We start from the raw sequence: 26,458 nt of genomic DNA, 5'->3' as shown, positions 1-26,458 counted from the left end.
CACTGCCTATTCAGAGGCATTACAAACATATGAAATTGCCATTTTTTTCCCTTATGGTTGAGCTACAAAAATAATAATTCTTCCACGGAGTCATCTTCTTCCCTGCAAAGAATTTATATTACTCACTGAGCAAGTATTTCTTGGGAGTGTCCCAAGGAAGTATAAGACCCTGACAACAAACTGGGTTGAAGTTCATCATGGTTAATGTCTGGGATGAAAGACGTCCATGCAAAGAAGAGAAGGCACAAAAGGAATCCTCAGTTAGAAATAAGAGTAAGCTTAGGGATGAGCTTGCATGTGAGTGAGTAGCCCTTCAGTTACACAGCTGACTCTGGTAACTACATATCTCAACTAAACCCAGGAGTCAAGAGCTGTTACTAAGGTTTGTTTTGGTTTCATTTCTAATATTTTTTTTAATTGAACATATTTCAATTGACTTACAACACTATGTTAGTTCCAGGTATACAACATAGTGATTTGCTATTTCTATACATTAGAAAACGATCACCACTTTTGTCATTTGAGTCAAGCCCATCTAAGATTTCTGTTACATGTAATACCATGAATGAATCTCATAGGCATGATGTTAAGTGAAAATAAGTCAGATATAAGAGTATATATTGCATGATTCCATTCACATGAAGTACAAGGGCAAGACACAAATAGTCCATGATAATAAAAGTCAGAACAGTGGTTCCCTTATGTGTCTGTAGTAGGGAGGTGTGTGAGGAGGTGCTGAGTCAAAGGGGATATGAAAGAATTTTTGAAACAATGAAAATATTCTACATCTTGATTTAGGTGATAGTTATAAGGGCAGTACACATATATATATATAAAGATATATATATAAATATTGAACTCTACATTTGAAAGTTGCGTGTGTTACTGTATGATGTTGTTTTTCAGTTCAACAAAAAAACCAGAAACGCTTCTGCAGGGTCTCATTATTCAAGGGGCAAAGATAAGAATTCTTCATGGGGCTTAGAGAGTCCTGCTAATCCTGACCCTTTTCTACTTTCCTCTCTACTCCTGCTCCCTAAGCTCCTGGGTGCTTCCTCCGTCTGGCCCCCCAGCTGGGCTCCCCTGGCCATGTGATCAGGCTCAGCACACACTGCTTCCCCAGTGTGGTGTGCTCTTCCTCCCTCATCCTCATGAGCTCCTCCTGAGCTTCTTTTGGCTGCAGCTTCACTTCCTGGTGTAAAATTCCTTGATCACCCTCCTCCCATTCAAGGTTGGTTCGCCTAGTGCGGTGTGCTTTCACAGAACCTTGCTGTTTTCACGCTATTTACCTTTCACTTCCCTCAGTTTGTAATGACTCCCTCATTTGTGGAATTCTCTCTCTCTCTCCCCCGCCCCCGCTAGAACCTATGTATGCTCCACTCCATGGGCTGAAGAGCAATGTCTGTGTTTGCTTACCATAATGAGCCTGGCGCAGTGCCTAGAACACAGTGCCTGGAATACAATAGGTGTTTATGAAATGTGTTTTGACTGCCAAGGATAGAGTGGCTATCTGATCTTCTCTTTTCTGGCAAGAATATCCTTATTTCACATAACCTGATTCGGGTTTACCCATTAAGTGTTTACTGGTATATCTTGCTTTAAGCAAACTTCATTATGTGCAAATGTAGACTCCCAAAATATAAATTACGGTGTGTCTATCAAATGCCCTTGAAATGACTAATGCAAATTCAAAATGCCTTTTACTGCATTTGAGAAGATAGATGAACACCATTTGCCAAATCCAAGATTTGTTGAAATAAAAAGGATTTAACAATTGGGAGTGATTCTGTTTTTATCAGCTGGGTGACCAGTAGAGTTCCAGGGATAAGGTCATTTACACCACTGCTGTTTTCATCTGAAGAAAGAATTAAGTTTATAATAACTTCACGTGGTGGCTGGTGAAGTTTTCTAAGACGAGGATGCTGCCAAGGGCGTGAGTTACACAAAGCAAAAAAAAAAAATTCAAGAGCAAGTGGTATATTCCAAAAGTGCCAACAGTGGTGAAATGTGTGAAAAAAAATTCAGAGTGTTTTTGATTTTATGCTTTTATAATAAAGGAGAGCAAAAGAAAGTTGTAGGAATTCAGAAGGTTTAACAAATCTCACTCCTCAATTTGGAAGACTGTAAGCTTGAGGAAAAGAAATAATAACACAGATGTTTTACCATTCTTTCTCTCAAAAAGTATTCTCGGGACCCTGTCGGCTACCAGGCCCTAGGTTGGGCTTCTGGGGACTGAAAATAAACAGATGCATCCCGACCCTGGGTTTATAGTCTGGTGCTTCCCAGGCTATAAACTCTTTAATCTTCATAGCAGTTGCCAGAGAAACATTGCCATATTTGGCAGAGGAAGAAATGGTGGCTTAACTGTCTTGCTCGAAGGAATAGCTCCAATAAGTGACAGAGCAGGACTCGAATTCGTTTGTCTTCTGACTCCAGTCTCCAGCAAGTAAATGAAATTCTACTTGCTTGTAGGCCTCTAGGAGCTCTAGTGTGTTAATCAAGGCTCTCAACAGAAATAAAGAAAAATTATGAAGTCACACCATAATACATTCCCATCACTCCCCTGTGTGTCATTTCTTATCCCTTGTTTGGTCCCTCTATTATTCTGAATGAATAGGAACATGCGTGGATGTATGTGCATGCTCAGTTGTGTCTGGATCTATGAGACCCCCATGGACTATAGCCCACCAGGCCCCTCTGTCCATGGAATTTTCCAGGCAAGAATACTGGAGTGGGCTGCCATTCCCTTCTCTAGGGGATATTCCCCACACAGGGATCGAACCCATGTCTTCTGAGTCTCTTGCACTGGCAGGTGGATTCTTTACCAGTGAGCCACTGAAACCTCCCGCCAACTCCCTTACAAACACAAGTCTTTTCATTTTTACTTTTTTTTTTTTTTTTGGCACTGAACAATTTCTAGAGGATTTGTGGACAGGCAGAAGCAAATCAGTCATCAGTCATCTAGTCTCCTTGGCGGACTAACAACTGAACACAGAGCTTGCATTCCCTTTGACATGATTCAGGTTACAGCTGTATTATTTGGTGCTTCGTAATACCAGAAAGGTACTCAGACTTACTGTAATTTTGGACATTTTCTCTCCAATTTATAAAAGCCCAACAAGAAAAACTAAAATTGCCTTTAAAAAACAAGAGGCTAGCAATAAAAGATATAGTTAACATGACCTTTTGCTACTGTGATTTATAAGAAATATGTATATATTTGGCATTCAGATGACCAAGATATATTTCTCAGGTATATTTGGCTTCAGTCACAGTTCCTGGTTCAGAGCTCCCCAAACCCTTAGAATTATGGAGGATCTTTTGCTATATTATTTGTCCTTCCTGAAAATGCTGCAGGCAGAATATGTATCTTGATATTTACAACAATCTCTTTCCATCACAATTGGGTATATGTTAACAAAGATGACTTTGGATTCCACCCCAGGGTGTGGGCTCCTTGTCAGCCCAAGTGACTGGCTGGTTTTCCTGATTTCAGTCCCACCTCTTGATTTCAGGGAGGGGAGGGGAGCTTGAGGTTGAATCATTGTCCAGTGGCCAATGATTTAGTCAGTCATGACTATGTAAAGAAGCCTCCATAAAAACCTCAAAAGATAGCTTTTTGACCCTTTGCTGGGGAGCCACTACATCGGGGACAAAGATCTCTTCTACATGCTAACTTGTCGAGTCCCAAATTCCAAGACAACAGAAGTTTCTTTGTTCCAGAACCTGCCCTGTATATCTCTTCATCTGGCTGTAGATTTTTATCTTTAAAATAGCCTTTCATGATAAATTAGGGCTTCCTCAGTGAATCAGCGGTAAAGAATCCACAGGAGACACAAGAGATTCAGGTTTGATATCTGGCTGGGAAGATCCCCAGGAGAAGGAAATGAAAACCCACTCCAGTATTCTTGCTTGGAAAATCCCGTGGACAGAGGACCCTGGCAAGCTACAGTCCACGGGGTAGCAGAAGGGTAGGACATAACTTAGCGACTAAACAACAACATAGTTCATCAGTAATCTCATGAGTAAATAGATTTCCCTGAGTTCTGTGGGCTGTTCTAGCAATTACTCAAACCCAGAGAGAAACCCATGGGAACTTCTGATTTGTATTCAGTCAGTCAGAAGCACATGTAACAACCTGAGCTTGCTGCTGCCGTATAACGTGGTGGGACTGTGGAATCTGATTCTATCTCTGAGTAGATAGTGTCAGAATTGAGTTGAATCACTGGACACCCAGCTGGTGTCTGAGAACTGCTGCTTGGTATGAGGAAGCCTTCTCTTGGCAAAACTCTGTTAGCCTTTGCCCTGCTTCATTTTGTTCTCCAAGGCCAAACTTGCCTGTTACTCCAGATATCTCTTGACTTCCTACTTTTGTATTCCAGTCCCCTATGATGAAAGGGACATCTTTTTTTTTGGTGGTAGTTCTAGGAGGTCTTCATAGAATCATTTAACTTCAGCTTCTTTGACATTAGTGTTTGGGGCATAGACTTGGATTACTTTGATATTGAATGGTTTGCCTTAGAAACACACAGAGATCATTCTGTTGTTTTGAGACTGCACCCAAGTACTGCATTTCAGGCTCTTTTGTTGACTATGAGGGCTACTCCATTTCTCCTAAGGGATTCTTGCCCATAGTAGTAGATATAATGGTCATCTGAATTAAAATCGCCCATTCCCATCCATTTTAGTTTACTGATTCCTAAAATGTCCGTGTTCACTCTTGCCAACTACTTTCAATTTTCCTTGATTCATGGACCTAACATTCCAGGTTCCTATGCAACATTGTTCTTTACAGCGTTGGACTTTACTTTCACAACCAGATACCTCCACACCTGGGTGTTATTTCTACTTTGGCTTAGCCTCTTAATTCTTTCTGGAGCTATGTCTCCACTCTTCTCCAGCAGCATATTGGCATCTACCAACCTAGGGAGTTCATCTTTCAGTGTCCTGTCTTTTTGCCTTTTCATACTGTTCATGGGGTTCTCAAGGCAAGAACACTGAAGTGGTTTGACATTCCTTTCTCCGGTGGACCACGTTTTGTCAGAACTCTCAGCCATGCCCCGTCTGTCTTGGGTGGCCCTACACAGCATGGTTCATAGTTTCTTTGAGTTAGACAAGGTTGTGATCCATGTGATCAGTGTGGTTAGTTTTCTGTGGTTGTGGTTTTCATTCTATCTGCCCTCTGATGGATGAGGATAAGAGGCTTGTGGAAGCCTCCTGGTGGGAGGGACTGGCTGTGGGTAAAAGTGGGTCTTGCTCTGGTGGGCAGGGCCATGCTCAGTAAATATTTAATCCAATTTTCTGCTGATGGGTGGGGCTGTGTTCCCTCCCTGCCTCAGGACTGGAAAAGATCAGTGTTCATTCCAATCCTTAAGAAGGGCAATGCCAAACAATGTTCAAACTACTGCACAATTGCACTCATTTCACATGCTAGCAAAGTAATGCTCAAAATTCTCAAAGCCAGGATTTAACAGTACATGAATTGAGAACTTCCAGATGATCAAGCTGGATTTAGAAAAGGCAGAGGAACCAGAGATCAAATTGCCAATTTCCTTTGGATCACAGAAAAAGCAAGAGAATTTCAGAAAAACATCTACTTCTGCTTCACTGACTATGTTAAAACCTTTGACTGTGTGGATCACAACAGACTGGAAAATTCTTAAAGAGATGGGAATATAAGACCACCTTACCTTACCTGAACTGTGGTGTTCAGACTTCTCTCAAGAGAAGACTCTTGAGAGTCCCTTGGACTTCAAGGAGATCAAACCAGTCAATCCTAAAGGAAATCAATCCTGAATATTCATTAGAAGGACTATGCTGAAACTGAAGCTCCAATACTTTGGCCACCTGATGTGAAGAGCTGACTCATTAGAAAAGACCCTGATGCTGGGAAAGATTGAAGGCAGAAGGAGAAGGGGATGACAGAGGATGAGTCTGAGCAAGCTCCAGGAGATGATTAAGGACAGGGAAGCCTGGTGTGCTGCAATCCATGGTGTAGAAAATAGCTGGACACGACAGAGCGACTGAGTAACGACAACAATGAGGAAGCCTCCACATGCACATGCACGTGTTGGGCCTGGGTGCAGGAATTCTTAGTAACTACATAGTAAAAGCTGATTTTAAAGGAACATTAATTAGCAATGTCCATTGATGAATGGATGAATTTGGATTGATTTGGGAGAATGGCATTGACACATGCATAATATCATATATGAAACGAATCACCAGTCCAGGTTCAATGCATGAAAGCTAGTTTTTTTTTTTTTAGAGTAATGAAAATACTCTAGAATGAATTATGGTGATGGTTGCGTAACTCTGTGATAATACTAAATATCATCGAATTGTACATGTCAATAGTTATGACTGTGTGAATTATATCAATAAAATTGTTTTTTAAAAAAGTAAACTGACATAGTGTTCCAGCAGGATGCACGAAGTTCTGTGCCCTATCACCAGTGCTTAAACTTGTGTAATGTTTTTTCCCTCCAAATAAAAAGGAAAAACAAAAAAACCCCAAACACTGGAGCAGCATAATTTAAATATAACAGCTGAGATGTATCCTTAGTCAATTAAGACAGCAGCAACTGACACCTACACCCTACTGTATGTCTATATCCGTTACTACAGAATGTCAATGTGTAAATTGACATTGACAATTGATGAGAGCGCTTGCTCTTTTCTTGAGTTTTATGTTTTAAAGATTTCTCAATAGTTACCTAATATTAACCTATTTCTAAAAAAGAATCTTAAATAGAAGGCCTGGAGGATCGTGAACTATCAACATAAAATATTCCAAATTCTTTAAACATTATTGGTTGCGTCTAAATACCTTATTTCAAATATTCTTTTCCATATTTCCAAACACACCCCAAATCATGTTTTTACATTATTTTTCCACTAAAAAAACAATCCCTGTTTAGAAGAGGTTTGAAAAAGTAGACTTTAAGACAAAAAAAAAAAAGCAATCTAGAGATTTAGTAACCCCCAGTGGCTCTGAAAAGATAGACAATAATTCTCATAAGTTTTCCCCTAAGAACTCCTTGGGGAACCAGCCAAGTTTAAATGGGATAATTGGTAGGTTTATGGTTGCAATTTACATAAATTATAGAAACATAACACCAGACATTTATCTAATTGAAGAAAATGTGGTGTTCAGTTACCCTTCTAGAGGAATTCTACTTGTGGTTTGTGCCATTTGGTGATTAGCCCATTCTCTTGAGACTCTAAATGTGCTTTTCTGTGGACAGAATACAGGAATGTTCAAAAATTTACTTTTAACTCAATCAAAAAATGGGCAGAAAATCTAAACACTCATTTATCCAAAGATCACATACAGATGTTCAAAAAAGCACATGAAAAGATGCTCAGCATCACTAATTGTCAGAGAAATGCAAATCAAAACTACAGTGAGGTATCACCTCACACGGGTCAGAATGGCCATCATCAGAAATTCTACAAACAATAAAATCCAGAGAGAATGTGGAGAAAAGGGAACCTCCTACACAATTGGGGGAGATATAAATTGGTATAGCCACTATGGAAAACAGTATGGAGATTCATTAAAAAACTAAAAACTACCATATGATCCAGCAATCTCACTCCTGGGCATATATCCGGAGAAAGGTCTAATTTGAAAAGATACACGCACCCCAGTGTCCATAGTAGCACTGTTTACAACAGCCAAGACATGGAAGCAACTTAAATGTCCACCAACAAATGAATAAAGAAGATGTAGTGTGCATATATGCAACAGAATATTACTCAGCCACAAAAATAAATGAAACAATGCCATTTGCAGCAACATGGATGAACCTAGAGATTATCGTACTAAGTCAGAGAAAGACAACTATCATATGATATCACTCATATATGGAATCTAATTTTAAGACATGATAGAAATGAACTGATTTACAAAATAGAAACACACTTACACATATTGAAAACAAGCTCACGGTTACCAAAAGGGAAATGTGGGGCAGGGATAAATTAGGAGCTTGGAATGAACATACACAAACTATTATATATAAGACAAGGACCTATTGTATTAGCACAGGGGACTCTAATCAATATTCTGTGATAATTTATATGAGGAAATCTAAAAAAGAATGAATGTGTGTGTGTGTGTGTGTGTGTATAATGGAATCACTTTGCTATACATCTGAAACTAAAACAACAGTGTAAATAAATTATACTCCAGTCAAATTTACAAATAAAAGAAAAAAAGAAAAAAAAAGCCTGTTTTGCTTTGCTTTGCAAAACCTCAAAATATATAAAGTATAAAAATAATACTTAACAATTTTGGGCTTCTCAGGTGACATAGTGGTAAAGAATCTGCTTGCCAATGCAGGAGATGCAGGAGATTGGGGTTTAATCTCTGGGTCAGGAAGATCCCCTGCAGAAAAAAATGGCAACCCATTCCAGTATTCTTGTCTGGAGAATCCCAGGGACAGAGGAGCCTGGCAGGCTACAGTCCATAGGGTTGCAAAGAGTCAGACACAACTGAGCATGTATGTGAGCACAAATCTTAGTTCCCCAACCAGAGATCGAAATAGAGCCCCCTGCATTAACCACTGGACAACCACCAGGGAAGTCCCCCACAATATTGTTTTGATTGTAAAAATAGCTTAAGTGTATTTAGAAATTTTTGAATCAGACACCTGTAGACTGAGACACCTCATTGAAAAATCTAGGTTTGGAGAGCAGAATCTAACACTTGTCTGGCTTCCCTGGTGGTTTGTGTGTGTGTGTGTGTGTGTGTGTGTGTGTGTGTGTTAGTCGCCCAGTCGTGTCTGACTCTTTGTGACCTCATGGACTGTAGCCTGCCAGGCTTCTCCGTCCATGGGATTCTCTAGGCAAAAATACTGTAGTGGGCTGCCATTTCCTTCTCCCTGGTGGTTTAGCAGAAAAGAATTTGCCTACAATGCAGGAGACATGGGTTCAGTCTCTGGGTTGGAACGATCCCCTGGAGAAGGAAACAGCAGCCCACGCCAGTATTCTTGCCTAGGAAATTCCACAGACAGAGAAGCCTGGTGGATCCAGTCCATGCGGTTGCAAGACACAAGTTAGTGACTAAACTACCACCACCAATGAAAACAAAAGTCAACTTTTTTTTTGCCAAAAAGATCCTCAGGAGCATATACACAAACTTTCCAGCAGAGGGGAGCAAAAGCTCATGAAACAGGTTTCAAAACCCAGCCACTTTTCTGTATCACATTCTAAAATTATTCTTTAAAATATTCAGGATACGAGTTATGTAAACATATGTAATTTATATGTGTATGTATTATGTTTGCCTTATAGGAATAATGGAATTGCAGCACTTACATTTAGGCAGGACAGAATTCTTCCCAAAGTTCTGGCTGCTGAAGGCTCTTAAATGGACAGGACCTTAGGAAATTTATTTCCTAAGGAAATTATTTCATGAGAGGGAACAAAGGTGGGCCATAACATCTCGATGGCTTAGTGGGGTCACCTGCTGGTAGTTTGCCAACTCTTTTACATAGTTTAAGGTACAATGGGATTCTTTTAAGAATATGTTCTAACTATGCACCTAGGTTTCTTCATTTGTAAAATGAGATAATAATTATAACCTAAAGCCTCAAGGGGTTGCTGCGCAGATGAAATATAAAGCGAGTGCGACACGGTTTTCCTTTTTTTAAATTACAGCAGTGTATATATAATAGAAAACTTATCTTAACCATTTTTAAGTGTATAGCCTAGTAAAGTACATTCACATTAGGTATAAACAATCCTCAGAACCCTTTCCATCTTGAAAGGCTGACACTCTATATCATTACACAACAACTCCCCATTTCCCTCCCTCAGCCCCTGGCACTAACATTCGACTTTCTATTTCTATGGTTTTGACTATTCTGAGTATATCATAAAGGTAGAATCATACAGTGTTTGTCTTTTTGTGATTGGCTTATTAGCATAATTCCCCCAAGGTTCATCCACATTGCAGCATGTGACAGAATTTCCTTCCATTTTAAGCCTGAATAATATTCCATTGTATGTATAAACCAGTTTATCTATTCATCCATTGATGGACACTTGTCTTGCTGCCACATCTTAGCTATTGTGAATAACTCTGCCATGAACATGGATGTGCAACTATCTCTGAGATCCTGCTTTCAATTGTTTTGGATATATAGCCATAAATCAGACTGTTGGATCATCATTGTAGTTCAGTTGCTGAGTCGTGTCCGACTCTTTGTGATCCCGTGGACTACAGTCCTTCAGGCTTTCCTGTCTTTCACCATCTCCTGGAGCTTGCCTGAACTCATGTCCATTATCCGTCACATCCTCTGTTGCCCCCTTCTCCTCCTGCCCTCAATCTTTCCCAGCATCAGAGCAGGATCCTTTCCAATGAATCAGCTCTTTGTATCAGGTGGACAAAGTATTGGAGCTTAGGATCAGTCCTTTCGTATGGTGAATCAAATGATAATCCTATTTCATTGTTCTTGAGGAACCACCACCCTGCTTTCCACAGCAGCTTCACCATTTTCCTACTTCTACCAATCGTGCCCAAGGGTTTCAATTTCTCCACATTGTCACCAACATTTATTTTCTGTTTTTTTTTTTCAAGAGTAGCCATCCTAATGAAGGTGAAGTGGTATCATTGTGCTTTCATTTGCATTTATCTAGTGGTAAATGGTTCATAGTCCAAAGTACCACGAACCTCCATCCATACTATGCTTTCAAACTGTGGTGCTAGAGAAAACTCTTGAGAGTCCCTTGGACTGCAAGGACATCAAACCAGTCAATGCTAAAGGAAATCCACCCTGAATACTCATTGGAAGGACTGATGCTGAAGCTCCAACACGTTGGCCACCTGATTCGAAGAGCTGACTCATTGGAAAAGACCCTGACTCTGGGAAAGACTGAAGGCAGGAGAAGGGGTCAACAGAGAATGAGATGGTTGAATGGCATCACGGACTCAATGGACATGAGTTTGAGCAAGCTCCAGGAGATGGTTAAGGACAGGGAAGACTAGAGTGCTACAGTCCATGGTGTAACAAAGAGTCAGACATGACTGAGTGACTGAACAATAAGGTGATATAGTGATTTTGAGCATTTTTTCATCTTTTCATAACTGTTGGCTACGGTTAATCTTTTAAATTTTAGACAAATAATAGGTAAATAATGGTATCTCGCTGTGATATAGCTCCCATTTATTTTACAACTAGTGATGTTTGAATATTTCTAAATTTTTGTCCATTAAAAAAAAATTAAATATCACGTACCTTTAAAGTGAAAGTGTTTGTTGCTCAGTCATGTCCACAACACTTTGCAACCCCATGGACTATAGCCCACCAGTCTTCTCTGTCCATGGAATTCTCCAGGCAAGAATATTGGAGGGGGTAGCCATTTCCTTCTCTAGGAGATCTTCTCAACCCAGGGATCAAACCTGGGTCTCCCGCATTACAGGCAGATTCTTTACCCTCTGAGCCACCAGGGAAGCCCTGTTTATCCATTTTTAAATTGGGCTGTTTGTTTTCCTATTATTGAATTTTCAGATTTTTTAATATATACTTTGACTTATCTATCAGAGACATGATTTGCAGAAATGATTCTCCCAGTATGTGACTTTTTAGTCTTTTAATGAGCAGTTTTTCATTTTATTGAGGCCTAATTTATCCATTGTTTTCTTTTATGAATTACAATTTTAGGGTCATATCTCAGAATTATTTGTGGAATTATTTGCCTTACCCAAGGTATCAAAGTTTTCTCCTGATTTCCTCTAGCAGTCTTACAGCTTTAGGTTTTATATTTTTGTCTCCAATTTATTTGCATTTTTATAAGATGGACATAAGGGTCTTAATTTGTTTTTGCTGAAAACAGATACCCATTTGTTTTAGCATATTTGTTGAAAACATTATCCTTTGCCACTAAAGTGCCTTTGTAACTTTGTTGAAAATCAACTGACCAAAAAAAAAAAAAACAAATCAACAGACCATATGTCTCGTATTTCTGCGCTCTGTTGGGACTGTTGACTGTCTACCATGCCAGTAATACACTGTTTTGGTTATTGCAGAGTCATAGTGAGTTTTAGGTAAGGTTTTCAATTTTGTTCACCCTTTTCAGAGTTGTTTTAGCTATTCCAGCTGTCTCAGGTTTCCACACGAATTTTAGAACCAGCTTGTGCTCTCTGTTCAGTTCAGTTCAGTTGCTCAGTTATGTCCGACTCTTTGTGACCCCATGAACTGCAGCACGCCAGGCCTCCCTGTCCATCACCATCTCCCGGAGTTCACTCAAACTCACGTCCATCGAGTCAGTGATGCCATCCAGCCATCTCATCCTCTGTCGTCCCCTTTTCCTCCTGCCCCCAATCTCTCTGCTCAGTGGTGTCCAACTCTTTGCAACATTTTTTTTTTTTCTCTTTTCTTTGCAACATTTTGGATTGCCGCCAGTCAGGCTCCTCCCTCCATGGGATTTCCCAGCCAAGAATACTGGAGTGGGTTGCCATTGCCTCCTCCAGGGGATTTTCCCAATCCACAGATTAAATCTGCATCTCCTGTGTCTCCTGCATTGCAGGTGGATTCTTTACCACTGAGCCATCAGGGAAGCTCTTCTATAAAATAGTCTACCTAGATTGAGCTTCTATAAAATAGTCTACCTAGATAGAGATTGTGTTAAATCTGTGGATTAATTTTGGCCAAAGTTGACACCTTGATAGTCCTGAGGCTTCCAGTTTATGAACACAGTACATTTCCCCATCTAGTTTGGTGTTAAATTTTCCAACATTTTACCATTTTCAGTGTACATGTTTTGCACTTCTTTTCTCAGATTTATCTCTAATAGCACTGTGAACTTTACCCTATTAGGTGTTGGATATATATTTTTTTCCTTGTAAATATTCCTGTGCTTTGTTCTGGAATGCAGTTGAGCTACTTGAAAATAGTCTGACATCCTTTTTGATCTATAGGACTTGTTAGGTAGAAGCAAAGAAGTGTTCACACTAGGGCTAATTATTCTCCACAACTTTTCAGGCCCTCCTGAATACGCTATCCAACTATGATATTCTTTTGGTGTGGGGAGGGGTGGGGACAGGCACTATTCCCAGCATTGAGTGATTTCCTGCTAATCCTTTTGGATAATTCTCGTGCCCTTGGCTAGTTTCTCACGCTTGTGCACTTATAAGCATTCAGCTGAGTACCTGGGGCAGGTGGGGTGGGGGTGGAGGGGGCAGCAGGCCCTCTTCACAGGTCTCCAAGGTTTTCTCCCCATGTAGTGCTCTCCTCTGTTGTCTAAGAGCTGCCTTGGTCTCCCTGACCTCTCAGTCACATCTCTTCCACTCAGGGACTTCACTGGACTAGATGGGCCTCCCTCCCTGCCCTGCTTCCTGACAACCCTCTCAAGGCTGTAAGTTGGAGCAAACGCAGGGCTCACACTCATTCATTCTCTTCTCTCAGGGTCACTGTCCTTCATTGCCTGGTGCCCACTGTCTCTAAAACCAGAGTTTCACATGTGTTGTCTTTCTTTTTTTTTTGGTTGCTTTAGGTGGAGGGTAAACCTATTCCTTGTTACTCCATCATGGCTAGAACTTATCAAAGACATTTAAATAATACGGAAACTCTTTCCTATTTTTCTACATGTTGCATTTTAAGGGCTTGTCAGTCTGTTGTGTGGACCCACGCCTCCATCTGGTGCATATTCTATCAAAATAAACCCTTTAACAGTTTTGTAGTATAGGCCTGCTGGTAATGAACTCTTTGAGTTGTTTTTTTTTTTTTTTCTAAATGCTTGAGATAAGTTTATTTTGCCTTTCCTTTGAAAGATATTTTCACGTCTTTTCTCAGAAAATTAGCCATCACAACAAGAAACCGAAACATGAAATCCGCCTTTGGTAACTCCAGAAGACCGCTGTATCCTTGAACCACAACATATGAAAACAGAATGCAAGTGGGGATGATCGCTGAGACAAAGACGCAGAAAGCACGTGGCTATGTTGTTTATCATGTCAGGTCCCAGTACCCGTCAGAGGCCCAGCAGGCTCAGCAGCATATTCAAATTAGGCTTATTCAAACGTGGTGTAAAAACGGACTCTATACAAATTGTGGGCAGGATGTGGAGACAAGCCAATATCCTGGGGCTACTGACAGTGGAGAGGTTCTTCTTCTAGGATGGAGGGGTTACTGGGACTCAGGGAGAAGTCCTCGAGAGGACCTGTGACTTCATGTGAGAGAGGTAGCCAGTCCAAGAAACGGGAGAATAAATACTCCGACCTCACTCATTTCCCTCTCTCTGGTATTATGCAAGGACTTCCCTTTTGGTCAAATAAAACCAGAGGCGACAAGTGAGAGTTCACTGATGAAGTACATGTACACCACAGGCACATAAAATGACAGATTAGCGTAGTCAGCTTGGAAACATCAGCAAAAAACAATCCCATAAGCTACTATTATCCCCACATAAATGAACAGTGCAAGAAGAAAAATACAACAAAACTATGATAGCCTGAGAGTTTAGCAAAGATAAGGCCTTCACTACATAAGAACAGGGATGCTCTAAGAATAGGAACAATGATTAAAAAAAAAAAACAAATGTCTCCCCAAATTAACAGAAGCATTAGAAAATAAAGGTGAAGAAATTCCCATGAGAAAGAACAAACTATTAGGAAATAAAAGTAGGAATAAAAAAGATAAGAATATATAAAAACCAGTCCAGGAGTGAAAAGACCAAATCCAGAGGTTCAACATCTCTCTTACTGGAAAATTCCTGAAAAAGAAAACAGAAAATTGTGGAAAGGAGTACACTGATGAAAAAAAAAAATGCAAGAAAACATTCCAGATTCTGTGGATTGAGAAGACCTCTCTACCCTACCCCCCAAATATGCAGAGATGAATGAAAAAGATCCCAGCCAAGGCCACACTTTTGAGAATTTTCAAAACACCATGTGCAAAATTAAACGTGATTATTAAATAACAATGATGAAAACTACTGGCTCTTACTAGTTTTCAAAGTGACCTCACAAACAACGTCTCACTTTTCAAATGGCCTCAGGCTTATGGTATCTCCATTTCATTAGACATCGGCTGAACAGAATATTGAGGATGATATTTTTCAAAACATCACAGGTGAGACAGTTCACTGACATTTAGGTGTGTTTGTGTGTGAACATGTATGGGGATTTGGGCAAGTTATCTAGAAAGCAGGTCCAGTTTTATGAACTAGATGATCAGTTCTCAAAGATAGAGTGCCATTTCTAATTCCTCACTAACCTCCAGGTCAACTGATGAACTGCTGCTTCCTGTGGGCAGATCTATGTAGCTGACTGATGTGCAAACCAATCTGGAAGAAGGAAATAAGATGCAGCGAGCACTGACTACTGTTTTGCAAACTTGTTTGCATGAGTACCCTCTAGGTACATTCAATACAGTTGACTTTTCTCATTGTGTGTTCACATGGGCAAGGTTTCAAACCTTCGTGGTCTTCAGATTCTTTCTGGTGAGTTGGGGCTTGAGATATCCTCTTCAAGTTCCCAATACTGTAATTCTAGAATTCTGTCAATAAATGAGATAGCGTGAATTAAATCAGTCAACCGCATCAGTGACAGGTGATAATCAATGACTTTTTCCACAAAGCCGAAGGGATCCAGGTGAGACAACACACCGAAGTCAAATTGTGTGGTGAGCCGCTCTCTTTATTAAATCTCCAAGGGATCCTCAGGCTTCTGGAGAATTAGTTAAAGGTGGATGTGGACCTAATGTAAATGGGAACTTCAACAGCCTGTGTACCAACATGGTGGGCTGCAGTTTTCTGGAACCACAGAGACTTTGTTAAAACAGGATTGTAGTTAAGAAGAGTTCTGCATGCTCAGCTGCTGCAGATGGTGCTAGGAATGGAAATGAAACAAGCTGGTGGTGGTGACCACTAACCAGAAGCTGAAACCACACTCTAATTTTGCACAAAATTGCTAGGTCTGGCTCTTCTCTTTGCTTATGACTTTCATTTACTCTGAGACAATTATATTTAGCTGTGTGACCAACAACATCTTGAAAACAGACTGAAGAAAACCATTTAGCCCTCAGTCATTTGTACTAACCCACAAAATGTCAGTACAAATATCTTCTAATAGACTAGGAGAGACATACTCTCTAGTAATAAAGTCAGTACAATCAAGGGAATCAAAAGTGGAGGGAACATCCAAAGTAGTACTGGAGAAGGATGAGGAAGATGGAAAGGAGAGAAGAGTAAGAAAAAGAGAGCAAGGAGTGAGTTTTCACTTGGGAAAAAATTTGGGCTTACTTTTATTTATGTGAGTATCTTGAGTAATCTGGGAATTAATAGCATGTTGACAAAAATGGTGATTGCTTATTATAAAGATAAGATTAAATACCAGCCTTACTGGGCCAATATGCTACTGAGAATTGGCTGTCAAGTACTTAAAACTGCTGAACCTTAACCTAACCATTTTAATTCTTTTTTAAAGTAGACTAAAATTCCAGGAAGAATTTCAAAGTGAAATTTCCCTGCTATTATTTGGCGTCAAGTTCATCAATAGGAACCTATACTAACAGTGATATTACACTTCTTTTCCATAACAATCATGACATCCTCTGACACACAGTACAGATTCAAGATATAGTTGTTAAAAATGAATAAGTGAATAAGTGAGTAGAGCCAAAGCAGTCCTGAGAAAGAAAAATGGATCTGGAGTAATCAGACTCCCTGACTTCAAGCTACGCTATTAAGCTACAGTGAACAAAACAGTTTGGTACTGGCACAAAAACAAAAATACAGATCATCAGGACAGAAAGCCCAGAAATAAACCCATGCACTTATGGTCGATAAATCTACAACGCAGTGTCTTCAAGAAACAGTGTTGGGAAAACTGGATAGCCACATGTTAAAAAATGAAATTAGAACATTCTTTAACATCATACACAAAAATAAACTCAAAATGGATTAAAGACTTAAATGTAAGACTGGACTCTAAAACTCTTAAGAGGAAATCATAGGTAGAATACTCTGCCATAAACTGCAGCAGTATCTTTTTGGATCTGTCAGAATGACGGAAACAAAACTAAAAATAAACAAATTGGATCTAATTAAACTAAAAAGCTTTTGCAAAGTAAAGGAAACCATAAACAAAATGAAAAGACAACCTACAGAATGGGAGAAAATATTTGCAAACAATGTAACTGCCAAGGGATTAATTCCTAAAATTTACAAAAAGCTCATGCAGCTTAATATATATATATATATAAAATCCTCCCCCCGCCAAAATGGGCAGAAGACCTAAACTGACATTTCACCAAAGAAGACATACAGATGGCCAGGAAACGTATGAAAAGATGTTCAATGCCACTTATTATTAGAGAAATGCAAATCAAAACTATGAGACATCGCCTCACACCAGTCAGAAAGGCTATCATCACAAAGTCTACAAACAATAAATGCCGGAGATGGTATGGAGAAAAGGGAACCCTCCTACACAGCTGGTGGGAATGTAAATTGGTACAGCCACTATGAAGAGTGGTATAGAGGTTTCTTAAGAAACTAAAAATAGAGCTACCATATGATCCAGCAATCCCATATATCCAGAGAAAAACGTGACTGGAAAGAATACATGCACCCCTATGTTCACTGTAGTGCTGTTTACAATAGCCAAGACATGGAGCAACCTAAATGTCCATTGACAGATGAATGGATGAAGCATAAGCGCTACATATATACAACAGAATATTAGTCATTAAAAAGAATGAAACAGTGCCATGTGCAGCAACGTGGATGGGCCTGGAGATTATCACACTAAGTCAGTCAGAGAAAGACAAATATCATGATATCACTTCTAAGAGGAATCTAAAAAACAAAAGATACAAATGAAGTTATTCACAAAACAGAAACAGACTCACAGATGTAGAGGATGAATTTACGGTTACGGGGGTGAGGAAGGGCAGTGGAAGATGTATTTGGAGTTTGGGGATGACAGGTACACACTACTGTACATGAAACAGATGACCAATGAGCACTTACTGTACAGCACAGGAACTCTGCTCCATATTCTGTAGTAATCTAAATGGGAAAAAAATCTGAAAGAGAATAGATACAGGTATACATGTATAATGGAATCACTTTGTTATACACTAGAAACTAACACAATGTGGCTAGTCAACTATACTCCAGTATTAAATTAAAATAAAGAAGAGTAGAGAATCCTTGAAAAAACAGATGTTAGAAATATGAGTTCTACAAGAGCTTTAGTAGATCGAATCAAAGCATTTATTTCATCCTGCACCCTATCGTAATGTGTATTTGGGTACAAGCAGAAATTTTGCAAAACCCCAGGGACGGGGGAGCCTGGTGGGCTGCTGTCTCTGGGGTCGCACAGAGTCGGACACGACTGAAGCAACTTAGCAGCAGCAGCAACAATTTTGGAAAGAAGCTCCAAGGAAGACAACTGAAGTTTGGTATTTGTAGGGCAAACACTATACACCAAGAAAATGACATTTTTAATGTAATTTATTTGAAATGCTTCCAGAAAAGTTTAAGGCCATTATACAAAAACATTCATTTCATGAAAACATTCATTGACTTTCTTCTCATAGGCCAGTCCTTGACAGATCTCTTTTCTCAACATGCTGGCCAAAGTGGCCGATGGCTCCTTCAGAGAATGATTCATTCTTTTCTTCACCATCAAACAACTATTCTTGGCTTTTCTCTGCTTCTATCTGCAGCAGATTCAGTCAGTCAGTTGGTAAATCAATAACAACTTAAGAAACAAAGCAGTTTTAAATAAACTTGTAATAGAAAAAAAATTCACCAAGTTTAAAATCTATAAATACAGAAATATGTTTTACAGGGTAAAATTGACAACTTCTTTTATTTTTGAAAAATAAGTACTATACCTTGTTTTTACATTGATAAATCTCATCACACAGCTTTCTGAATGAACATGATAGATGTAAATAAAATGACAACATAGTATTTACTGCTCTCCTTTGTGTAAACTTGAAAGACACAGATTAAAAAAAAAACTTTTTTGGCAATAATTTAGAATCATTACTACTAGTGCTGGTGTGGGTACAATTTTGCACAAGTCATCTTTAACATTTACACTCGCTCAGAGCTTTTCTGTGTATTCAGTTAACTTTTTTCCAAAGGTCTGCGGCTCACCCTACATTGTAAATCAAGGCTGGACAAAGAGGTTACTAGTTTGGCCAACTGATGCTGATTGATGACGGAGTTAATTGAGTCAGCCTCTGGAGAATGTAATTATGATTCTGATCCCAGCACAGAGCCAGTGATGGCAAATGATGACCCGAAAGTGGAGCAGGAAAACCCCAGGCTCTGATCTTTCCCAGAAGGACACTGGACTTTGCTTTTCTTTTTTAATGCTTCCGACACAAGGTCACGATGGAGGACTTCTTCCAAATTCTTCTTCTCACATGTTTCTGTAAACAGAGTCACTGACGCAGCCACAGCCGCTCCGTCATCTCTTCATTCATGCTCTAAAATATGAGTGTGCTGAGGCAGACGAAACAAAGTGAAGAGGGCCTTTCTGCTATTCCTGCCAGGTTTTCCCAGGCCCAGTGAGTTCTGTTCTGATGTTTTAGGCTAGAAATGCCTACCTAAGGCCAGCCAGCATTTATCGCAGAGACCTCCTGACACAATATACACTTCAGTTCAAGATTCAGAGCTGACAGCTGCTTTTGTGCTGATCCTTTTAAGGTCAGACTCTATTTCATGTCCTAGTAAATTATTGCATCAGATTTGTACTGGATGAAATTGCAAGGTCAAGACAGTGCTTCTTCCTTTGCGAAAGTAAACCTTCAGAATCCCCAGGGATGTTTTCCTGCTTTTTGGTTGGATGATATCGGACCAATATCTTGACCGATAACTTGAAACAATGATCTTTCCCGGTTTCCTTCAAACACCATCACGGTTACACAGGTAACTACCTCATGCCCTGTTTGCAAGGCCCTTGAAGAAAATTCATGCCTTCAGCTACTCTGTCAAAGAGCTAGAAAAGTACTAGAGAAATGCGGAAGGATCCTTTAAAAGTAATCTATATGAAACAGCAGTTTAGAGGTTGTTTTCTCTCTATTTTTTAAAATCCAGCAGGACCAGTGAAAATATTGATAACTTGTTCAAGTACATATCCACCCATCCAGACACTTGGGAAAAACAATACAGGGTAACAGTCGCCACAGATTCCAGCTGACACAAATTGGCAGTTACAGTACTAGAGACAAAAAAGTACAGACAGAAGAGACTGGGTCAACACGGTCACAAAAGTATTAAAAAGTGCTTCTCCAAACCGTTCCACGTGTGGAATGCGAATACTGTACAGGTAAGACACAGGGCGACTTCCAGGAAGCACACGCTTCTGTCAGACGTTGCTTTCAACATGCCTGCTGTTCCCACAGGAAGAGTCTGTCTGTTCCATGCGCTCACAGTCGAGGCTGACCTCACTTGTGTCCATGCTACAATCCGACTCACTGTCTGACTGGTCCATCTGCTCAAGTTTTGTTTCTCCCTGTGGCTCCCTGCTCCTGGTGGCAGGATCTAGGAATGGTCCCTCAGAGTCAAGGGCCGCAGCCTGCCCCGTGGCACACAGAACTGTTTCTTTGGCTTGGCGAATACAGTTGAGCCACTGCTGCTTGTTGAATGTGTCATTGGCTTGTAATGAGTGGGTCTGACTTTGGGATCCATTTTTGAAACTCACTCTGAAGAAGTTTTTAACTAGAAATAAGAAGAACACACAAAAAAGGTCAGTGGACAGGTATTTCCGCAGGCCAAAGCTAATCTATGTGGTGACACTAACCCTGGCATTCATGGAGAGATCACTAACTGATAACTAAATGTCCTTCTATTTCAGGACATGGCTCGGCTCCACCCTGCAGCCTCCATCAACCAACAGGTGCTGACACAGATCTGGCACTCAGCGGCCTTCCAAAGCTATCAAATCAGTACAGAACAACTCTCTCTGGGACCCCAGGGTACTGGGTATCAAACCTGGCCGTATGTCAAAATCTCCAAACAGCATAGTAAAAATACAGACCCCGGGGTTCTCCCCTTAGGGATTTGGATTCAATAGGTCTGGAGTGGGGGAGGAGAGGCTGATAATCTGTCATTTTTACAACTGCCCCAAGCTAAAGCTTTTTCAAGTTTAAGAAGCTCTTTGTAACATCAAACAAGTCCAAGATCCTCCACAGGATAGTACCTGTGTATTTAGTGTCCGATGACTGAGAAGACATGTAAAGATAGAATTCTTTTTATCGGTTTTTTTTGGCTGTGCTGGGTCTTCACTGTGGTACACAGGCTTCTCTAGTTGTTACGTGTGGGCTCTAGGGTGCACGGCTCAGTAGTTGCAGCACGTGTGGGCTTAGCTACCATATGTGGATCTCGGTTCCCAGGGATCAAACCCGCGCCCCCTGCACTGGGAACTCGGAGCCTTACCCACTGGACCATCAGGGAAGTCCCAAGATACAGACACAACTCTTATAAGTTTGGATTCATTTTAAAATGCAATGACATTCTAATAACTGCCAACAGGAGCTATATGCATTTGTTTCTATAAAAAATTTATTTATTTATATATATTTTTGGCTATGCCATGCCCTGTGGCTTGTGGGATCTTAGTTCTCCAACCAGGAGTTGAACCCAGGCCCTCGGAAGTGAAAGTATGTAGTCCTAACCATTGGACTGCCAGGGAAATCCTGGAGCTACGTGCATTTAAAAAACGATAGTGCACAATATGGAAGACATTTGATTTAATTTAATAACATTAACTGGCATTTCATGGGCCCTGAGTGTCACATGCATGAGGTGCATGGACATGTCTGAGCTCAGTCAGTCCAGTCCCCCTGCAAGATCCTTGAGGTCAACAGACTGGCTTCAGATAAATTCAAGCTCCACTCTTTTCTGTGGGACAAATGCCTTGACTCCTCTACATTTCAGTTTATTTGTAAAATGGGGAAAACAAAGAGATTCAACCTTAGATGGCTATTATGAGGGATAAACATAATAACATATGTAAATGCTCCTACATGGCTACTGGAGAAATGTAAGTACTACTACTGCTACCAGTACTACCACTAGGGCGGAGGGGCTGGTGTGGCGCTAAGAGGCAGCGTATATTAACTACTTGGACAATATGACACCAATATTAACCCAAGAGGCTCAAATGTTACTTGCTCAAAGAAGACTTCCCTGATCATTTCATCTTAAACAGATCTCTTATTGCTATTCTCTATCCCCTTAAGGGGTTTTAGTTTTGTTTTTAACATACCCAGAATATTTAGTTATTTCTCATCTATTTCCTCCATCACAAGGAAAATTCCACAGGGCTCCCCCAAAATTGACCTGTGTGGTAGACCAGTGTATACCAGTGCCTGGCACAGTGTTTGACACATAGAAGACCCTAGATAGACACTGCTATCTAAGCTTCTCTTGGTTAATTCCTTTGTTTACTAAATCTCAAGTCAGAGAAGCCCATTCAAGTAATTACAGATAAACCCTCGGCCCAGCTGACCATAGTTGTGCCTCTTTAGACACAAGTCAGCTATGTGAACACCCACTGTTAAGCAGCTGCAGTCACACAGGGACAGTGTGGTCTTAAGAAGGCTTTTAGCCAGTGGAAGCGGTCAGAGAAAAGGAGCATAGGGGGAACCAGTCATGCTGGACAGAGGTCAACTCACAGTGTCTCACTTAATCCTTAGAACAATCCTATGAAGTAGGTATGCATGCATCCCCACTTTGCAGATGGGAAACTAAGGCTCCTAGAGGTTCAGTAAGGTTACACAACCTCTAAGTGATGAAACACAACTGAGATGCAATTTGACTCCAAGGCCATGGCTCGTCTCTTTCACCAGCCGGCCATTCCCTCCAAACCACCACTACCAAAGACATTCCACAGGTCAAGAAGGACAGCCATCCGTACTTCTCTCATTGTTGCTGAACGCCCCACGCAGGGAGCCGCCCAGCCTCACTTCCCCATCCTGCAAGTCTTCCAGCAGGAGGTCCTTCATGGGGATAGGCTGCCGGTACAGCTGGTAGCAGAGCTGCTCATTGTGGGTAACGGCGCGGGTGATAACAAGCACTTCTTGGAAGAGGAAAACATGTAGTTTCTGGAAGAAAAGAATACACAGGATTCCTTTAAGCAATAATCCAAGGAGTTGATAAGTAGACCTATGGGGATAACAGATCCCTGGGTACCAGCTTCAAACTGACCTATGAACTTTTCAGCTCAAATCTACCTCCAGGAGAACACCAGTTGGGGGTTGGAGGCGTTTCCAGATGCATCCATTGCCTATCCTGTAAGAGCACCTCCCTAGGGCCCCAGTGAAGAAGGTCTTTCTGCCTACAGACACCTGCATTCAGGTCTGCCAGCTCCAGGGGTGTTCACAATTTACAACACATGCAGGCATATGTGGTCTCTTGTACTCTTATTACAGGAACATTAAAAAAGAAAGAGAGAGAGAGAAACCCCATAGAACAAAGGGTGTAATGAAGGAAAAAAAAAGTCAGTCCTTTCCTGGCTTTAGTTTACTATATCCAGTACAATTCTAAGAGATCAAAATGAGTAACAGTCCATAAAGGATGAGACTGGTATATCTGAGCCTAATATTAATCTTTTGCTTCTCAAACCCGTAAAACACTCGTTCATTCCACCACAGAGCTGATTATCAGCTTCACCCAGGCACCCCGGCTCGGAACACTGCCCATTCCCAAGGAAACCAGAGTATGCAGCTGTAGCCATGAAGAGAGACGATCAAAGCAGTTGTCCTTCTTGGTAAAGTTCATAAGAACCTCAGTTCTCCAAAGAGGTTGTGCTTAAAAGGCTGATGATTGATGTGTGTGTTGTGGGCAAAAAAAGAATCTCGAAAATAAAGGCTTGTCTCAAAACCACATTACAAAAGCAATTTTCCTGAGTGGAGCTGGGGTAAATTGGCTCCATTCAACTCCAAGTGCCAGACTCTTCCCACAGCTTGGAAATGCCTAGGAGCCGAAGTGAGACAATCCATGACTGCAGCTAGGTTCTGGTTTTCCAGCAGTAATATTTGGGAATGTCAGCCCAGGAGTTTCAAGGAGGAGACCAGAAGAATAGGGCTGGAAATTCACATTAGGATCCTGTCTTGGGGTCAGGGAAGCACTTTCAGTGTTTTCAAATAATTTTATATTTGGAAGAAAAGATACTTGTGGGCCATCTACCCCCACCCTGCCACAGACTGATGGATGGACAGATACACACACATATACATCAAAAACTGCAGAAACTGAAGCTCAACTAAATGTTGGCTTGTGGAAACAAAGGATGGTGGTTCTGTACTGGTGTGTATTTGGGTAGGGGGAGGTCTGAAGACTGAAAAACAGAGAAAAGCGCAAAATAACAGAGCTTTTTTCTTTGGTGGTGGAGGGGAATAGTAGAGGGAATGATAATGGGGGAGGTGTTAGTCACTGTTTCATATACTAAAAATAATTAGAGATTTTTACACTGCTTCTACTTCAATCGCTCTTCTAGCTAAGGTAGGAGGTTTGAACACTGATTATCTGGGCAACTTTAAAAAAAAAATCCCTTGTTTATAAATGTTCACTGAGAGTTCCTATTCTTAGTTGCAGCTCCTTCCTGCCCTCAAGCTATTGAGACTTTTTCCCCCTGACTCATGACTTTATTCATAATGACTTTTACACCTCTCCGGGGGGGAAAAACAAACAAGCAAACAAAAAAACACAAAAATAAGTGCCCCACTCCAATTAAAATCTTTGTTTTCAAAAATCAATCTGCCTGAAACATGAACTAGGGAGGGGTTATCTTTAATGACCTAGGCACAGCCAACCAGAGTCTCAGCCCTTGACTGATGGACAGAAGGAAGACAGGCCCCCATTCCATACAGCGATGCTCCTTTCTATTTGTCACAGGGCTTCTGAGGAACAATGTTCAAGGAGTTGGAAGCAGTCTACCAGTGCTTTCCAAAAATCAGCAAAAAGCAGAACGCAGTTGCCTGGCAATCAGTTACTCCCAGTCAAACAGAAACATCTCTTCAAGCAGTGGCCTGTGACAGGTCTCACAACCTTCGTTGCAACATCAGCTGGTTAGATCTACAGGAGCACTGATAATGGATGCTGTGACATGTCCTAAGTGATTTCAAATACCATTTCCGAGCCTGCTCATAAATGCCACTTTATAGCCCAGGTCAAAAAGGCAGCCTCTGAATCATCAAAGCTTTATTAGGAGCTTTTCCATCAAGTTTTGGCTTTCATTCTAAGGGTTGACCAGATACTAAAGAAGAAACAAAAGAGAAGTGGAGACTGTCTCAATGGCTTTCTCAATGTTAAAATATGCACATATGTTATATATAGTACAATTGATATATAAAACATGTTATATATAAATGTATAAAAATCATAGAAATACTACATATTAGCATTATTTTCTATTGTTACATATTAAAAAAAAAAGCCTGGTGAGTTGACTCAATTTTGATCTCTCTGTAATTCATGTCCATTTTTCCTTTATGTAAGCATTCATTCATTCATTCACTCAGATATTGACCTAAGACTACTCAGTGCCTTAGTATATGTCAGGTCCCCATGAAAGAGACTGACAAGGCACAGTCTCCACCCTAAAAGAGCGTGATAAAGTGGGAAATACTAACAGATAAATGGAGAATCACAACCTACTGTAGTAAGCCCTCCAGGGGAGATTTGTGCAAGTTGCTATGATAGGAGAGGAGGAACAATTTCAATATATACAGAAGAATAAAAGCCAGGAAATGGAGTGTTTACAAGTCAGAGCTAGATGTAGAGCTGATGGTGGGTAGGTTGTTATTTAAAACAAAACACAAAAATAAAAAACTGGTCTCAAAATGTCAGTTTGTGGATAGGCACCAACTCGTAAGAAGAATGTCTCATAAAGCTAAATGAATTCAATTAAAGAACTATCTATTTTTCTGAGATCATATATTTTAACATCCTGTTAAAATTATCTATTACTTGCCGATAGCAAAGTGGGAGGAGATAGTAATTGTTTTTGTGTTTGTTTTTGAGGGTCAAAAACAAACAACATGACCAAACAACATAAAAAGCTGACAACTCTATGATGGTTTCCAAAATTTTTCTGAATATGTACTGGTGATGAAATTAAAAAAAAATATATATATATATAATAAATTTAATAATATATGATCCTGTGATATAAAAGACACTAGAGAAAGTTTTTGTCTAAAGAACACGACTCTGCCTAGGGAAGGCACTGTAGTCAGAGGCTCACTATCACATGGATGAAGGGGTCAGGGAGGCTCAGGATGAAATTACTGAAGGAGAGCAACTACTCACCACGCCCCGGTTGTTCTTCAGTTCACCATGACAACACAGCACCTTTGAGTTGTCAATTAGGGAGTCTTTCTGGCCTTCCTCCAAGTAAAGAAGTCGCTCTTTATAATAGCGGCATTCAGATTCTCCAGTCTTGGTGTTGATTTCTGCCACAATTCCCTGAATGATGTTTATC

The 26,458-nt window shown here is 40.4% G+C and overlaps 1 protein-coding gene across 9 annotated transcripts in view; it reads right to left on the bottom strand.

Moving 5' to 3' along the window:
• Nucleotides 1-18,450: 18,450 nt before the first annotated feature.
• ARHGEF3 (Rho guanine nucleotide exchange factor 3) overlaps nt 18,451-26,458 on the bottom strand; it is a 312,008-nt gene continuing 304,000 nt past the window's right edge. For all 9 annotated transcript variants that reach the window (XM_061396610.1, XM_061396607.1, XM_061396609.1 and 6 more), the window contains 3 exons: nt 26,287-26,457; nt 22,892-23,078; nt 18,451-20,691 (listed from right to left, as the gene is read on the bottom strand). In XM_061396610.1, coding sequence (XP_061252594.1) covers nt 20,339-20,691; nt 22,892-23,078; nt 26,287-26,457 — 711 coding nt within the window. In that variant the 3' untranslated portion in view covers nt 18,451-20,338. The remainder of the gene's footprint in view (nt 20,692-22,891; nt 23,079-26,286; nt 26,458) is intronic.

The sequence above is a fragment of the Bos javanicus genome, chromosome 22, assembly GCF_032452875.1.
Source record: "Bos javanicus breed banteng chromosome 22, ARS-OSU_banteng_1.0, whole genome shotgun sequence".
Taxonomy (NCBI): Eukaryota; Metazoa; Chordata; class Mammalia; order Artiodactyla; family Bovidae; genus Bos; species Bos javanicus.
Note: the sequence above shows the minus strand (reverse complement) of the source record. Positions and strands in the feature narration are given on the sequence as shown.